General features: G+C 33.3%; 1 protein-coding gene across 14 annotated transcripts in view; it reads right to left on the bottom strand.

Moving 5' to 3' along the window:
* The window catches only part of LOC116424817 (uncharacterized), a 327658-nt gene that overhangs the window by 91076 nt on the left and 217646 nt on the right, over window positions 1-18936 (bottom strand). For 7 of the 14 annotated variants that reach the window (XM_031971726.2, XM_031971719.2, XM_031971717.2 and 4 more), the window contains one exon: window positions 3315-3388. The exons of the other annotated variants lie outside the window; for them this stretch is intronic. Coding sequence is in view for 6 of the 7 variants with exons in the window: in XM_031971719.2 (XP_031827579.1) it covers window positions 3315-3388 (74 nt within the window). In the remaining variant the exon portion in view is untranslated. The remainder of the gene's footprint in view (window positions 1-3314; window positions 3389-18936) is intronic. 14 annotated transcript variants of the gene reach the window in all.

Raw genomic sequence — 18936 nt, 5'->3', positions numbered from 1 at the left:
CGTTTCCAACTTTTCTCAGTACTTACGAGAATATATTTATTTCAATTCTGACGTAAGTTAAAATATATTATGCCTATGATAGTTGAATGTATAATTAAGAAATAAAAAATCTGAAATGAAGCATTTTGTTCTATTTATTAGTTACGATAATTCTCAATTCTGGGGGACAGTAATCACTTAATAACTAACAATCTGAATAAGTATACACATGAGTGATCCGGTTTCAGTATAATTTGTGTTTTTTCTTAAACTTACATCATATAATTAGGAAATTGAAGAACTTGAGTTACTAGTAATTTCAATATGCCCGCCAATATATTATTTTCACCGTTATGATTGCGAAAAGTGGCGAATTCTTTTGTCGCGTGATGCAGTGCAATATCTAACAGAATTCACAATGCATATGGAGGGACGCGAGACAATTATGATCAAGGATATATATCCCAGGTCATGTGACCGACCCGAAAAACGTACATACGGATCATAGAACGTGCATTCATTACTTGTTTTGAGCACGAAATTGAGAACAATATTCATTCTTGTTTTAAACAATATCTATCTTGGTTCTTCGTTGCATGCGAATAACTGAATAATACTCTGTTAATTGATTACATGGTCTCGTCGATCAATTTAACACCAAGCCATCGAACAGTGAAAGTGACTAGCTGTTAATTTTCACAATAATTACAAGAATTGATTTATTAAGATGCAACACGACTTTTCCCATTGTACACACACGAATAAGTAAATTTATATGACACATTTATGGCCTCGGTAATTATATAATGAAATGTCTATGTTCAGATTCAAATATGTACAGTTACTCATGAAATTGTCCGCGCATACATTTTACAACATGTTTCTTAAGCGCATAATTTATGTACCCTATAACCGTATAAATATTATTATATATTATATATTGATAATAAATAATCATTATTATTTCATACTAGTAAGTAAATATTACTACATTACGTTAATTTCCACTATAACAAAGCATGATCATTTCGTAAAGTGTACCAAAACTTTAGCTACTACAATAAACCGCACGTATTAAATTAACCCTCCGCCGACAATATGGACCATTTATGCTGCTGTCGAAAATTTCATTGTTTAGTTCCTCCAAAACGGAGAAGTCAAACTGCCTGGGTCTATTACCTAAATAATCTTGTTCCTAGAGATTGGACACTGTAAATGTTTTTCGTGGTCAGTTCAATTCCAAGTATTAAGAGCATAGAATAATGTTTTTTCCTTTAATTAAGTTTTACCGTTAGGACCACCGAACACAATATTACAAAAATTGTTCGGTTTAATACGTGTATTCACCTCAATTTTTAATTTTTATTTCACAATGATATGATTATTTGGCTAAAATATTATTGGTACTTTAAAGTAGGGACTAAAATAAATATTTCAGAACTTTTTTGAGATTTTTACAGAACTCACAATAATGATAAATCTGGTCTGATCATAAAAGGAGGGTTAATTTATGAATTCGGTCAACACGGGATAAGTATATGATTTCACAACCAGATCACCTCAAGACGGAAATTCTGTGAAGAAAACAATTTAAAACTTAGAAACTCGAAGCAAACCAATCCAGGCGAAAATCAAAATAACTCAAATCCACACAAACTTGAGGAATCCGTATTAGATTGCTAGAGTACCGAAATACCGAAATCGAATCACTTTACAACTGCGGAATCGGAACTAAACCAACCCAGAACTGAGAAACCCAAAGTAGATCTATAAAGGATCAAGGGATTGGGATCAGGTTCTGAAATAGTGTAATTCAAATTCGTCAATATGAAGTTACTCTGGTTTGGATCTGTATTTCTTAGACTCTGCTGTCCATTTTTAACCAGTTAACTACGTTCGACAAGTATCGTCATCTTAAAATCAAAATGACACTAATTCTTTCAACGATAAATTATTTATTTAAATAAACATCTAGTTCTTCTTCGTTTTGCTTTAGCTTTTCGTTAGAATATATTATAGGTGCATTTGGCATGCGTCAGACGAGTAGACACTTATTTGATTTCATTACGAACATTATCAGACATTTCTGAAATTAAATCGCACGACAAACAGGTTAAGTTTTTACAAACCTTGAAAAAACAAGCACTTGCGAATACTCCGAACTATAGCTAAACAAAACCATGTTGTACGTTGTGAATAATTTAAATCTTGTCATTAATATATACATTTTTAAAAACGATATTCATTCAAATTAGTAATAACAGATGCTTCATGTATTTCATTACAGCAGCTATCTATTAACCTTTCAGATATTGCTGGACTTTCTGCGGAGTTGTTTCTCCGTACCACAGATTCGACGCAGCCTGCGCGTAAACAACGCAGCACTGCAATTTGTGTCTGATAATGCTTTTCACTACGCAACATATTAGAATACAGTTTTGGGTGGATAAATTATAATTATTTCTTTTTTTTTGTAATATAACAAGATAATACGAACACCTGTGTTTTAATAATTAGTAGTACAACTTAGTATGACATATGTTAAAGCACAGTACAACACATAGTCTGATATCGCAATTTTGACACCCGTCAATTATGAAAACCGTACTCTTCGTCTTATATCATTTTTTGAACACACGACACATTTAGAGTGGCGCATCGTTCGGAAAGATGACATCAGCGACAGCCACTATAGTGACGTGCAGTAAATACCTAAGAGGTTAATTTCCTATACTTCTGCTTCATAGACTATTGTCTACTTCTTCATCCATGGTACACTTCTTTTATTTTCTTTCTCGGTGAATGTCTCCATGGAATCATCAACACGCTACAAATTTTCTGTAGCTACTAAATTATACGTTCATGTTAAACGAAATTGAATTTAGCACAATAAACTAAAAATTCTTTTTAACTAATTCAACCACAATTTTCCTTTATCCTTCAGTTTATTTATACACATGAAATATTAGGAAAAGTTGGAACGCATAATTCAATCATAATTTTCTTATAATACTCTAAAATTCGAAAGTACCGTTGACAAATTGATGACTTAAATGAATCTCAAACAGTTAAATAGACAAAACGATGCAAAGAAAATTAAAACCTGATTGGGCAAAAAATAAGTTATTATATACATACTAAATTTTCCAGTACAAATTGATTTCCGTTATTAACCCTTGGCTACGGCAGAATTTTCCGTCAACACGCGTTTCTAAGAAAGTGTATTAAAACAATCAAACCACTGAATTGAACTAAATTAAATCAATATTGAATAATCACATTTATATAATATATGACTAACGGATGGTGTAATTATTGAATTAGAATTCACTTACGTCTGATCTAAGCGAGCTTCGCTGCAGTTATTGTCAATAACATTTTGTCGGTGCCTATAGACGCCAACAGTACACTGAAACCAAATTTTGAAAACGCCTTTAGGCGCAGATAATAGCCAGGGGGTTAAAGTAACAATTTACAGAATGTTTAGTAAAGGTTCTTTCACAGAATAATTTCATAAGAATGAAACGAAAAGCTTACAAGGGAATTTTGATGAAACTTACACACGACATAGTTTTCAAGAAAATATTTCAGGCGTATTTCTTTTTATCGGCCAAGATCCACTTTGAACGAGTCAAAAGACCCTTCAAAGTTGAAGGTTGAAAGTGTAATTTTTACATCTCCGAAACTGGAAGCTGTAGGAAAGAAATTTTTGTTTAAATTGTTCGCCTCGAAATGAACAATTCAGATTTCCTTTCCATACCCCGTAGTTTCGGAGGTATTGTAAAAGAAACACTTTCAACCCTGAACTTTCAAGGGTGTATTCACCCGTTTAAAGTGGCTATGTTGGCCGGTAAGAAAAAGCACGTGTGAAATATTTTCTTAAGAACTGTGTCTCGCGTAAGTTTCATCAAAATCGGCGTGTGCTGGTTGAAACGGTTCCCTTGTTAACATGGTCAGGAATAGCTCACAAGAGATACAAAGAAGATTGCATGTCCATTCTCCGCGATCACAGTTTGATACATAGTAATCTCAGGCAGCGCCGTTCTTTCATAATCGATCGGTGTGCTGCGTAATTATTAAACGAGATTCTAATTGACCGCGATAATTTGTTGCTGATTTGATGAAACGGAACGGACCGGTGATGCGGATGTATTAGTCAGCGAACGGTAAGTAGGCAATAACCGAGAAGGCGGCTGTCCAATAGAACGCAGGATAGGTGCGCATTACACGCTCAGCTGCGTCCCGCGGATCTGCCTACGCGAATTTTCCTGAACGCGCGCCTCGTGATGCACGATATATCGATAAAAGTCACGAGGTCGGATCGCCTAACGCGTTTCTCACGGTTAGTACGACGACAACTTTAAACGGAGAAATTGTGGTCTACGATTTTTGCCGGCCCGTTTCGAAACGCACACGACCCAGCCGTTTCATATTTTATTAAGTGTAAACACCGATAAGTAATCTATCGTTCATTTAATCAAACGGCAATACAGTTTACGTTTAATGATCTAATCATCTTCTCTTCTAACACTTTTACGTTTCGACGTGACATCAGTGATCACTTTGTCGCTTACGAGTTCCGAGCGTGGATCGAAATTAATATTTACGATTTCTGTAACTTTAAGCGTGTAACTTTTATCATTCGCTACAATGTTGCAGTCCATGAATTTAATATTAAGAAATGTCGAAAGATTGTGGAGAATTATTAATGATTTATTTGGTTTATCAGGAAACGAACGTTACACATGGCAGAATGCAGCGGATTGTTTATTGGCACTTTTACGGATATTCATGGATATTTGTTATTACAGCTTTTACTAATATTTGTACTTTCCTGTTTTTTTTTAAATCATTTACTATGGATGCAAATCTGCTGATCATATCATAAATTGATACTTTTAAATATATGGTACCTATATAACTTATATAAGTTAGACACTGGACTTTGTGCAGTTTTATTATTTGCCACGGTGAAAATTACGCTTGAAGAAACACTTTAATAGATACACGGCTTATTCTTTAATACATTTTTCTCAAAAGAGACAAAAAGAATTCATCGATTATCTAGTTCCGTCATCGGACCGTTAATGGTATTTTTATCTTATTTTATTTGTGTATACAAACTATAGTACACGTCAAAACTAAATTTCACAGACTGGTACCCATTATAGATATATAAAGGTTGTAATCTAATTATAACTCAATAGTTGATGTTCATGTATTTATAATATCTTTCCTGCAAAATACTAATGAGTAGATTACTAATATATCACTAGTGCACTACAAACATAAAATAAAATAAGGGACAATCGAGGTGAATAAACATTCGTTGAATTTGTCAGCCAAATGAAATTATTAGTACAAAAAGTAAATTATTACCTAATTCGAAATGTTAACATTCAATCTATAAATGCAAAATTTACAAGGTCTACTAATACTCAATGTTCAATCTTTTCAATATGTAGGTCGCCATATTGACGATGTCACATTGAAATTTGCAAATTGATTTCATTATTTGAAACGATATGACATCAGTACGTACATAGTCTTCTTCTTTTCTAATATTTATGAGTTTCATGTACAATTTACATAGTTTCTAATGAAACAGATTTTAAAAAAAAGTTGAACCTAGCATCAGCCTTTTCGAATGCACTGCACAGTTTAGTATTTTGTTTTCATTAACATGTCGACCGCCACGGTGGTAGCCGATGACCGGAACTCTAAAATTACTTGAAAACAATTACAAGAGGAAAACTAATGTGAAATCGAAATATTTAATTACATGCATAATGAAATAATAGCACAACTTAAAAGCCATGATACCAAATCGTTAATAAGAGATTCTAATATTATCTGCCTTCGTTGTAAGTGAATAAGTGATGTTATACGAAACGGTCGAAATTCTCGTGGCGGTCAACGTGTTAATAGACAACCTCCACGAAAGTGTAAAATCTTGATCACATTCTTCCTGCCATGCTTCTTCGTAGTTCCAACGATAAATGGAAATGTTTCATCCGTCAACCATTTAGATTTCTCAGATACGCTATCTTTTGAACTCATTTATTCATTCGTCGACAAAACTTCCGACATTGTTTATTATTCGGATAACGGACAGGCCAATACAGAAATGAAACTGATGGAAATTAAATCTTCGTCACACTGTATGGCACCGGTTAAAACTGATACACGCTTCATTGGACGATGCATTTCCGTTTAAAACGGAAATCAAATGTCTTATAAAGTAAAAACTACTTTTGGGAACTAAATAAAACTGTGTGACACTGTTACAATGTTCTACCTGGTAATTAGACTAGCAACTGACAGTTCTTTTTATATTGAGTGCAGTCACTTCCACCTACATTTGTTTTGATTTTGTATTTTTCACGAAATTAGCGTTGTTCGTTTTCAGTATATAATTCAAAAGATTTAAAAATATTCACATAATAAATTATCTTACAATAATTGTATTGGAATTTTTGGAATATCTTCTACGATTAGAATTATCCTTTACGATAATTCTATTGAAATTCTAATTCATCTGATATCATACAAAAATTACGATATCAGTAGAATTATGCAAGGGAGATAATTTCACTATATGTGATTTTACACTGCTTAGAGATATAAGTACTTAGATAAATATGTAATTCAAGTGTATTGTTAGAGAACAGAAATCACTCATATTCGAATAATCAACTAAAGAAAATCGAAATCACTTATATTCGAGTAATCAAGTAGGAATAGAATATAGTGAATCATTAATAAAGATTATTTGACTGATGCATCATTTACATAAATTTTCATTAATGAAAAGTACGAAGTCACCTCATTGTATTATTCAATTAAAATCTTTGCTTTTATTTAAAGAGAAATCATATCAAATTCTTTTCATTTATTATCCACCACTTGAAATGTCTCGTTTAGGTAAAACTGGTTAGTAAATCTTCTTCTAAAAATATACCTAATATTTCAAAACAAACGCGTATGTTGAAAAAAATGTAGCCAATAATTATTAAAAATTCATATTATTGTAGATTGAATTCTAACAATTAAAATGACAATAAATGTCTTTAAGACTACATTTACGGAACGCGATAATTTAACGCATATTGAATTTTACAAATATTATTTTATAAATCTTTACGCTGATTTTAATTGATGCAATTACACGAATACTCAATTACTCTGAATAAACATACATCAATTTCTTTTGGGAACAGTAGAAGACACTGCACAATAAATAGCCGTAAACCCAGTATTAATAAAATAAAATAAAATCAAATAAATGTCCTTCTATCACAAATTTTGTTAGATACTAAGTAAAATGAAGAATTATTATCGTAACTGGAAATAAGTGTATCGTACTGACCTTACTAGAATACTTATCGATAATATCAGGTTTTTAAGGTTAGGTTAAATAGATAACTGTACCTTATCTTTTGCATTACTAATTCTTTTCTTCTCTTAAATCTATATTTTCTAGGTAACGGTATATCGTTTGTGTAATGAAAATGTATCAGTAAGTATGCAGATAGCGCAACATAACAGAGCCTGTCTTAAGCCGCGTTCTCAACGGCTTAGTCTTCTCCGACAGAGTTGCCATATCTCTTTGAAAAACCGGAAGGAAAAGCCGCATGGCTAGGAAATTAGTCAGCTGGATTAATTAACGGCAACGTCATATGACAAAGCATTAAAAAGGATACTGTAAAAAGCGTGAACAGGGCTTTACTTGTGAAAATATTCAAACATCGGTCAAGGCATAAATGGAAATGATGATCAATTAGAAAGAAGTCTGTAACATCTCTAAGATAGTACTTTTAATATTCTAATTTATCTATGTGTTGGTAACACTTTTAAAGTAACATATTTTGTAATAAAATTCACTACCGCCAACATTTTCTGAAAATTTAATTTAGTGGGAATATCTAGCAATACTGCGATCAAATTTGCACAACACTACATAATAAACGTTGATTGATAGAAATCGCTTTTACACAGCATCAAAGTGTTCCAATATCTTAAAATAATTTAAACTCAACAAAAAATACTGACGCGACCTGCTTTTAGTGGTGCATGTTCTATAGGAATCGATGAATACCCACCTATAAAAGGTACTACCACAATTATTAATTTAAACCTCGAAAGCTAATAATTGAATACATTTATACTTGTTAAATATTCAGGATTTAAACAAACACAGAGAAAAGCGTACAAAAATATTTCGAAAACCCAGGTAAATTAGCATTCGATTAGATCAAAGCATTGACGCCTGTGATGTCAAAAAAGTTCAGCTTCCGAAAGTGAATGTCCAGCCTTTCTAAAGTCTTCAATATGTTTGACCCAGACTCTGACTCCAGCTATCTATTAAGAGTTGAATAAACTTACATAAAAAATATTCCTTCTCACACACTGCGTTGTATAGAATTCACAATATGCTAATTACTATATCTCTGGGCAAACAGTTGTACCTTTAGCTAGCGCGTCAACTTTTTTACTATTGCGCCTGCCTCATACGTAACACTTATGACACTCCGCAATGTTCACTGCACACGAAACAACGATCGACTCGTTATTAAATCAAACACGATAACAATGAACGTCATAAAAAGTACGTTATTGTCTCATTAAATATAAACGAATCACCTGAGACATTGTGCTCAATGAAAAATGTGCTTAAGATTAAGGTAATCTTGACCACGACACGGAAAGCTTCTTGCCAATTATTGCGTTTCGATTCATCTAAAAATCGATTACTTCTTAGTGATTTTGAACAGGTCTCGTACCAGACCATTTTAGACAACAGATCTCAATTTTTTGTTGTTCTCCTTAAATCACATTTTTATCTTTCCAAATGACAACTGTAATCTTTATCAGTATATTCGGCAGATTTTGAAAAGTGATTGAAATCGGTGGAAAGGGACATTTATTTATGAGTGACGCAATATTGCGAAATAACGGTCACTTATGAATAACATGATAAAGAAAGCAGTGAAATACATTATCGTAGAATTTACTTGTAAATTCGAAGAAATAATTGTGGATCGCATTTAGATTGTATTTTTAATGTGTCCAGTTTTTACTTGAGAAATTCTGGATTATGTTTTTCTCTAACGAAGTGAGTACATTAAATTAAAGATATAATATATAAAAAAGATAAAATAATTGCAAACATAAAGTGCGTCAAAATTTATATCCCTTAGATAATTTTCCTCGTATTCTTCCCGTGATTATATCAACAGCATAACTGCAAATTGCTATAATCACTGAATTTAAGACTGGCTGCACGTTTCGTACATAAACTTATGTATGTTGGCAGCGGTGTAACTGTAATGCATCGTGTCACAGCGATAAAATACATTCGCTTAATTGCACCTGATTTTTTTATGACACAAAAACCGCAAGCGTTTAGATTCACGGAATTACATTAGTCTAAGAGAGAAAAATGGAATGATAATCTTAAAATACCTTAGTTATGAACGCAACGTACAATAAGGAACGAAACTGAATCAATGAATAGAGGTTTCGTATAATTCTTCATTCTACACCATAAACAGCAAGATATAGAAAAAAATAATCATAACAACAACATTCTACATTGTTTAAGCTAATATAGACGGTTTCCAAAGATTTTGTATCTCTTTTCGTTTGCAATTAAAAATAAATATTCATTCTTTCGGTTTTGCATCACATTTACGATAATATAATTTTCTTAACCCCTTGCCCTATGATTTATTTCTTAACTATTTCTTATCGATACAACTACTTTATCAGTAACAGTTTCTTAGAAAAACAGACAATTTTGATGCTTTTTGTATATCTATGTTTACTCCAAAGGTTAATGATTGATAATAAAAAAGTAATGTTTGATTTATATTTGAAAAGAGTAAATAACACTTAAATTTCTCAAATTCAGTTTAAAATCTTTATCACGAGTCTGACACGATGAGTTGACACAGGTCAAGAGATATTGCATTCTGCAATAATCAGAATTAATTTTGTCCCATTGCTCAACAATTCTCTTCTATAACTCAGCAGTGGATAGGTTCGATAAACTCAGGCTCGTTACATTGCACACTGATTATACAGACACTCATTAGAAAACTTTACACCTGTACTATCAATTCCTTAATCATCTTACCCATATATTGTCTTACTACTTTACATTTAGTGACTATGCATATTTAATCTTACCACTTCTCATGTTTTAATTATTGTTCATATTTTCTCAAACGTTCAGTGTGCCTTTAAACGCCATTGTTTCATGTTATAACAATGTTTATATATTTGGTATTTTAAAAAATATATTTTGATGACATATACGTAAAAAATACTAAAATTGAATGAATTACAATGTTACTTCAAAGTACCTGCTTAATTACAACACTAATAGCGAACAAAATTGAAAATAGCAAAATTATTGTCTTATAATCATATTTTATCATTTAATCTTTATTGAGAATTAACCCATTTGCATCACAAGGAAGTATGAAAAAGGAAAGCCCTTGTTACCAATTTAAAAAATTTTATTTACGTAAAAAAATTGCAACAAGTAAAAAGAACTTCATATTTCAGCATTCTTCAATAAAAATAGAAAAAATAAAATAATATACAGAATACAATAAAACTTTCATAAGAAAGAAAGAATCGCAAAGATGTGTTGATGTTGAACTCTTGTAATAATGACCAACAAAATTGAGCGTATATATACGCTAATAATGCAGATGGGTTAATGATTAGTCAATAATGTCTTTCATACTTCACCATATTTTCTAGTTACGTACATTACTAAACAGTTTTCCTTTAGGAGCATTCATCTGATTGTAATCATTTCAAAGCAATATCATACCAAAATGATCGACATCGTTGTTCCTCAAACACACGATAAAATACCTTTCAAGAGTGGTACGTGTAAAAATGTCAAAGTCATGTTGGCAGCTTATACGTTAACTTCTTGGCATTAAACGAAGTATCTGGCAGAATTTGCAATGACATACTTGTGAAGTCATTTACTGCCAAGAGAGCAACAATCTATTCGCTTCAACGAAATCTCACGTATCGACTTCAAACTGATATACATTCTCTTTCGTTTCACTACTATGTACGTGAAATTTCAAAGAAAATGAATTGACCCATTCGCATCATAAGGAAGTATGAAAAAGGTGACAGTGACCAGGAAAATTGAGCGTATATATACGCTAATAATGCAAATGTGTTAAACATCCAGAGGAATGAAATTTGAAGGAGAGATCCCATTTCTCGAATCGAACAATCGCGATCCAAGTCGATTACGAAATGCGTGACTCCGCCGACGCCATCGTTTCACGATCAACCGATTGCCCGTATTTTTTCGTGCCGGGAACCTGGCTCGTCACGCGCGGTCACTTCGATAAACAATAAAATAAAAAAACGAGTGAAAAGCGTCGAGGAGGAATAAACCGTGTGTCGCAATACCTCGAGCGTAGCTTTTTAATCCCGTGTCGGTGGACCATGACGCCGCGAGGTCGCATTTTATAGGCCCAGCCCGGGATTTTATCGTGTTTCAGATCGCGACAGGCTCGCGTGGATTCACTTCCGAAAACAATGTGACGCATACTTCGACGGTTTTGGCACCGCAGCGAACGGTCGCTAAAGACGGGATTAAACGCGCTCTAAGTTGCTTCGAATCTGATCGAGTTAGTTTCGAACATCTGATCAACCTTAGGAAGGACGTCTCTGACGACTTCACGAGCATCGATGTGTTAGACAATTCAAGTTGTTACTTATTAACTTCTTATGTTTTTTACAAACGCCCTTCTATGAGATGCCTCAACCTTATTATTTAGTTCGATATAAACAGAACACGCAGGTTAGGTATAAATCAATGAAAATTTCAAACGTTTCAATGTTCATGTCGAGTCTTCAAGATAACGATTTTTTGTTTTATGACGAATGCACTTTTGCTATTTGAAGTAAACTTAAATGAAACCAGAAGGGCATTTGTAATTCTGACACATTTCAGAATAATAGTGAATTAAACATTAGTAAACAACACGCACACAATTAAGTTAACAAATAAAACAGATTTAACTATTCCAATCGGTAATAGTAACTAACTATAATATTATTCGGTGGAAACAAACTTTAATTTTTATTTTTCAGATATTAAATTATTTGATATAAAGATACGTTTAATTCGGAATAGATTATTTGTATGAATTAATCACATTCGAAATAGACGATTACTAAACATGATTAATAACAAAATGCCTGGTCTATGATGTGTTATACCTTTCACTTCAGAAACACTAATGACCGAACGTATTAATCGGAAATATAAATAATAATTACTAAAGTAAATAATAAAAGCATTTAAAGTTATTATTTCATCACTAAACATTAATAAATGATTTGATTCGTGAAATTGCGGATGACGATTTTCAGAGAGATTAACTTATATCATTATATATAGAAAAACTCAGATATAAAATTATGTAATATATTTTAAATAAATAATCAATTTGAATCAAATTTAATATATTCTTAAATGCTGTGGTGATTAGCAAAATTGCATAGCTAAATGTCTTTATATAAAAACGAGATTTCTCGTTACTAGTACGTAATGTGTTAAAATAGTAATATTATTCTGAATAGACGTATATTGGCAACAATGTATTAAAATACGAATCTAGATAAGATAGGATCGTTTCCCTCGTAAGTACTTCGAGAAATGTAAGCGGTACATTGAAGTATAATCGAGCCGTGATCAAGTGGATTTGAACCTTTTACGAGTACTTTAACTAGAAGATAGCTTACGGTGTATAGCATTGAACTGTTGTGAAATCGCAATCTCTCATTGTTAGGGCTAGCATACTATTTTTACGAGGTTCAATTCTCTCGAACGTAGAGGTGCATGTAAGTACCTACATAACTAGGTACGTATTCGAAACACTATTGGATAATCCCACGTTTACACTGACTCAGTCTGTTTGTTTGACTGCATCTATCGTGCATCACTAAACATTAGTCACAGGAGCAGGTAATGGCAACTCCGAAACATTTCCGTCTAAGTTATGAACCGTTCTATTGTTGGCACAAGATTCCAGAAACTATATAAGCCGTTGAAATCCATTTCAAGTTACAAAATTACTTTTTTTAAGATAACAAATCAAATTCTTCACGTAGTGATCTAGTTCAATGTTAAGAAAATATCTCATCGATATCAATATTATTCTACATATTGACAAGTTAGTACCCAGTTCTATTAATTTTACATTCTCATTACATGGCACAGCATTTGAAAACTTAGATTATTTTCAGTAGCTATTAGAAACAATTATAGACCAGTTAATATCGGAAATCAGAGTTCAGAAAAGACGAAACAACCGGAAGGAACATGTACTATTCGTATTTGTAATTTCTTGATTCTCAGACCATTTTAGTCATTAACCAATTACCTGTGTTCGACAAGTATCCAGGCCATCTTATAACTCAAAATGACACTAATTTTGTCAACGATGAATTATTTATTTTCTCAGATAAATATGTAAATATTCTCTGTTTCGCTTTAGTTTTTCGTTAGAATATATTGTAATTACATTTGCCCTGCTTTTGACGAGTATATACTTCATTTTTTGATTTTATTGTTTGTACAGTGAGAGATTTTTCAAACTAAATTCCACAGTTATCCCAAATTATATTCCACCCTGGTTAAGAGCTACTATAAGATACAGTGAACATTGGATAATTGCAATACAAATCCCAACCCAAATGTTACAATGATGACGACGTACTATACCCCTCTCACGTTAGCTTCACCGACCGGCAAGCTAAAAGTGCACAGGGGCAAGGGGACTCTTCCACTCACGATGCTCAGACCGCCATGACTTTCGACGCATAGTCATTGTTAGCGCGCAGCAGTAACAAAGGACGGAAGCAAGATCGAATGCAATGAAGTGAGACGTAACGATAGAAAACAAAATTCTCTATAGTTCCGTCTCACTCCGTCGCATTCGATCTTGCTTCTGTCCTTTGCTATTATCGCGCGTGTGACAGGATTTCGAACGCACGTCACTTCACTTCCTGAACTAACACGCGCCGCGGCTAACGTAGATGCGGAGAAGGAAATTAATACAATTTTCCTGCGCTTGACGGAAACGAACTCTCTTTATTTCATAGAGTAACATTAATACGTTGAATGCCGCACGATTTTAAGATGCAGAATATGCGAAATGAAAAAAGTAAAATATTAAATGATTTCATTGAATTGCGTTGTTATTATCGCAGGTTTGTTTTGCTGAATGTCACCGCGTTAGGTAGCGTTATTTACAATATAGGAATGTTTTCATAGAATCATCGTTTGATTGAGAGAATTACAGTGACTGAATTTGGGCGGGGGTCACCGGTGACCCCATGGCATTCAACGTGTTAAAGGCTCGCGATAAACGTGAGACCTTGAACTCAAAACTAGAACTTTTTTATTTTTGACTTTTGATTAATACTAGGCTTACAGGTACTCATTGTACAGTTTCTTCTATTATTCCTAAAAAAATTGATATATGGCTGTTTAGAGTTTAGAGATCAGGGATTTAATAATAGATAATTGAGATACATGTTCGTGTAATTCTATCAATCGAAATCAACGTAAATATTTATAAAATAATATTTGTAGAATTCAATATGCGTCAAATTGACGCGTTCTATAAACCTAGTGTTAATGAAACTTTCAGTATCGCGGTTGTTATGTTTTTCAGATTAAAGTGACACTAAACACGATAGAATTATGATTATAATTACTTGTACAGTAAGCGATTGAAGTTTCGGATATAGAAAAGGACTGTGAATAAAAACGAAAGAGACGTTGAAATCCTGGAGTTCGACAAAAGTCGGATCATGTTACACCATTCATCAGCCGCAGCTAGTCGTCGGGTGTTGTAGTGTGACGAGAGAAACCTGGTGGGATGTGGTGGGGATCACGACGTTGCAATTATAAAGAAGTTCCTGGTGTTGCAATTATCCAAGGTTTACTGTAGTTAAAATCGAAGAATATAACTCGGAAATGGTAGAACAATCACACGAACAAGGAATACGTAACCGTTACACTCTTAAATTCTTGTTTTAAACTTTTCGTATATACCTTGAAAGTAGACAGTTCTTGGTATTTAACGCAACACTTAACATCAACATTTGAATTATTGTTGTAATTACTGTTGTACATAAAGCAAGCCAAGTAATTATCTTCACTAGCAGTGGCGGTACGACAAATATTCCCTATTGCGTAATATTCCACTTTAAATGATTTCAAAAAGTAAATAAAAGAAGAATTTTCTTACACATCTAAACATGCATACTAGAATAATCTTAAAACGACTTTAAATTTTAAAATTCTTAATTCAATCTCAAACCTCTCATGAAAAACAAGAATTTAGATTTTATGTTAGGTACTTTGAGAGCTGAAATAAAAACATTTACTATCATTATTAATATATATAAATATTCTTTTGTTTAACAAATGTATTCACATGGTATGTAAATCATCTATTTTATTCAGCACGTGCAGCTGACAAAATTAAAAGTGTGTCATTTTATTTGTGTATAATTTTCGATTTTAATAGCCACTTATGTCTTTATTTACATAGGTAAGAAGTAATAAAAAATATATAGACATCGAATTTTAATAATATTCGAGAGTTTTAAACTGATATGTATAAACTGTACCTGCATGTTTTAAATATAAGTTATATAAGATTATTTCTTATAAGTTTTTTTTTCAGCTCCCTGTTGTACTTTGCAATTCAGTAAAAAAGATATTTGATAAATTGCTTCATCACTTTCGTGGGGATTATATATTTATATTTTCCCATCAGATTATACCTAATCAAGTTGAATTGCCCACAGGACAATAAGTGACTTGGATAAGTTTTTTATCTTCTAAGAATGACTATTTTAAATAGATTTCTTACTAGTTTGTTTGAGTGATTTTCTAGTGTGACTCGAATAGCTTCCTACTTCCTTTAGTTGCTTGTTTCTTATAAGCAGCATTGAACATTCGTAGAGCAAAACTTGGATATTGAAACTGACTCGGATCCACGGGTACGTATTGAACTTGATCCCATCCCTAACGGACACCATCTTGATCACAATGACACCGGGCCAACAGTACACGGTCGAGCGTGGGGCAAGTGCGGACCGCGGAGGTGATTAGCTGCGACGTCCGGTGGCAACTATGTCGGTCGACGCTGACGAAAGATCAACGCACGTGTCCAATTTGTTCCTTTGTGACACGCTCGCATACACCCGGCTATATTTACGAGAGAAATTGCCCGAGAATTTCTGGAACCGCAGCACACCGTGTTAAATCGACGCCGGTCTCGTGTCTTGGCTCGCGTCCCCTTTAGAAGAACTCAGGCAGGCATGAAGATTCGGTAATTTTGATCAAGTTTCAGCTGAAATTTCATTCTCCGGAAACATGGTGTCTCGCCCGTGATGATATTTCGCATCTCTGTTGCATTATGGGAAACATAAATCTAATTAAGCCTCGAATCACGGTGGCTGCGTACATTTTGACTCAGCCAAAGCTTCATTTCGTGTTGACTCTGTTATAACGTTTTCAGCGCTTCCAACTTTTTCATTATTATTTAATTATCATTCTTTCTCCTACATTCCAGAATTAGCAAATATCAAAGGAGTCAACAAATTATGGTAACACGCGTGACGAAGAAGAGAGAATTTGAAGGAATTGAAAGAAATTCGTTATCATCCCTGAAGAGATGAAATTCGGTATCATCCCTGTAAGCTTTTAGCGGCTGATTTAAATTACTAATTGTAGATACAACGAATAGCGTAACGTATCTTCACAAAATTCATTCAATTAAGTGTTTACAAATTTGACTGAATAACGATCTAAATAGGCGGACAGTTGGCCCATCGCATCCATACTGAGCTCCGATAAATTAAAACTGCACAGGGCCAAGAGGAAACTCAAGGGGGTTATATCCATTCACCTACGAATTATACACGTAAATATTTGTGGAAAGTTTTTAAATTATTAAACACATGACATAAAAACGCATAACCTTCTCGCAGAATTAACCCCTTGCCCTACACAACGAGTGAGACTCGTGGTGAACTTTTTCAACCTGATTCAACAAATATACATATTACTCAGTTCATTCGAATTCAAAGTAAATATCATTCCTCTGTAATCAACTATTACACGTAAAAGGAAATATAGGCATAACACATGCTTAGAATTTTTCTCTTTTTCCAATAAATTATTAATGACAAAATAGCCGTATCGATCAGAGTTGAGAAAGAAATCACAGGCCAAGGGGTTAAATACTTTCAAGGCAGTATAGTAAACAGATTTATCGAACTCAATTTTGAATCTTTTAACTCGTTCGCTACTAGTCTTCACATGCATCGGTTTGTCATCAGAGCCCGGCGTCACATATATGTGACAGACGTTTTTGGTCAATTTATAAAGACATGTTAAAACACGTTGTGTCTTGAACAGAACTGTTAAGTTCTAAAGCAGAGAAATATATGAAGAATATGCTTGGTCTGCGATAATATTTATTCGACTTTTTCAGAATATTCTAAATATATATATACGTAAATTCTGTTCCAATTGTTGTCATATAATCCCAAAAAATACCTAGGCTGCGGTGGACGTTTCTCCTAGGAGACTCTTTAAATCTATAAATCTATAGCAGCAACCACCGAACTAAAAGTGCACAGGGGAAAAGGAACTCTGTCGCACCCTCCATCTTGATGCTTCCAGGAAACATAGTAGCCGACCCTACGTATCCCCGGGATTCGGTATACATAGAAAGCCGCGGCTGCGCAGTAACGAAATTCGACGCCAATGTTTGTACATGTCACATCAATGCATTTGGTTTCGCTTGCGTTCTTTGTTGCGCGACTCAGCCAATAACAACAGCTGTTGTTCTATAGCTATTGACGCTAGCATCCTGAGTGGAAGAGTCTCCTTGCCCCTTTGACTTTTCAGTTTGGCGGAGCTCAGTTTGGTGGGCCAACTGTAATATACCATTCGCACGCTTTTTAAGTGTCTTCGTTTTCCAAAAGTAAATTCCTTGCAATCTAAAACATTCTCGGATTTTCACTACGAAACTTGCACGATTGATTCGTAATTGAACTATAACAAGTAGGTACATTTGTACGATAAAAAATCCTGCAATTTAAAACTAATGTATTCAAAACTAATAGCTCGTTTATGAGACACAATATATATCAAAAACTTGGACGATAAGTATTTCTCGGTCTGACTAAATTTGTAAGAGTTTATGCTTTGAAAAGTTAGAGTATACTATAATTTCGATACTACAAGTGTTTGAAATTATTTAAAGCAAATTGAAAATAATATTACTGATTACATAAAAAGCATCGCAAAAGGCACTAAGCACTAATTTGGCATGCAAATAATACACTACTTGACATAGCTGTCAAGCACTGGAAAATTCAACTGCATTCCTTTAAAAACAGAATGATTATGGATACAGAAGTCGTTGAGACAGACATATTTTCACACGGTAGAATGGTTATTCCATATTAATAAGGTAATTTCTTTTATTGGCACGAAAAATAACCAAAAAAAATAAACTGTATAATCATATCGTGTCTATGAACTTAGAGGTACATGTATGAACAATTATGTCGTCGTATATATTATCGCATAAAAATATAAGATGCAGTTCTTCTGTCAATGAAAAAGGAGAATACCTTAGAAAGCTATAACTCTCACCCAGCAGATGTAGTCATTTTGATCAAACTGTAGCTATTGTGACATTTATGAGTGTGGTTATATTTAAAATATAATAATCTGTTATATACAATTAAATTTAGAAGTAACATATTCAAATGAAAGTATAACGATTTTATGCAAAATTCCTTCTTTAAACCTATATATAATTGATATTTTACTATGGGTCAAAATGACCGTGCCTTCATTTACCGTGTTCG

Source organism: Nomia melanderi, chromosome 5, assembly GCF_051020985.1.
Source record: "Nomia melanderi isolate GNS246 chromosome 5, iyNomMela1, whole genome shotgun sequence".
In the NCBI taxonomy this organism is placed as follows: domain Eukaryota; kingdom Metazoa; phylum Arthropoda; class Insecta; order Hymenoptera; family Halictidae; genus Nomia; species Nomia melanderi.
The sequence above is the reverse complement of the archived record's forward strand: the minus strand, read 5'-3'. Positions and strand labels throughout refer to the sequence as shown.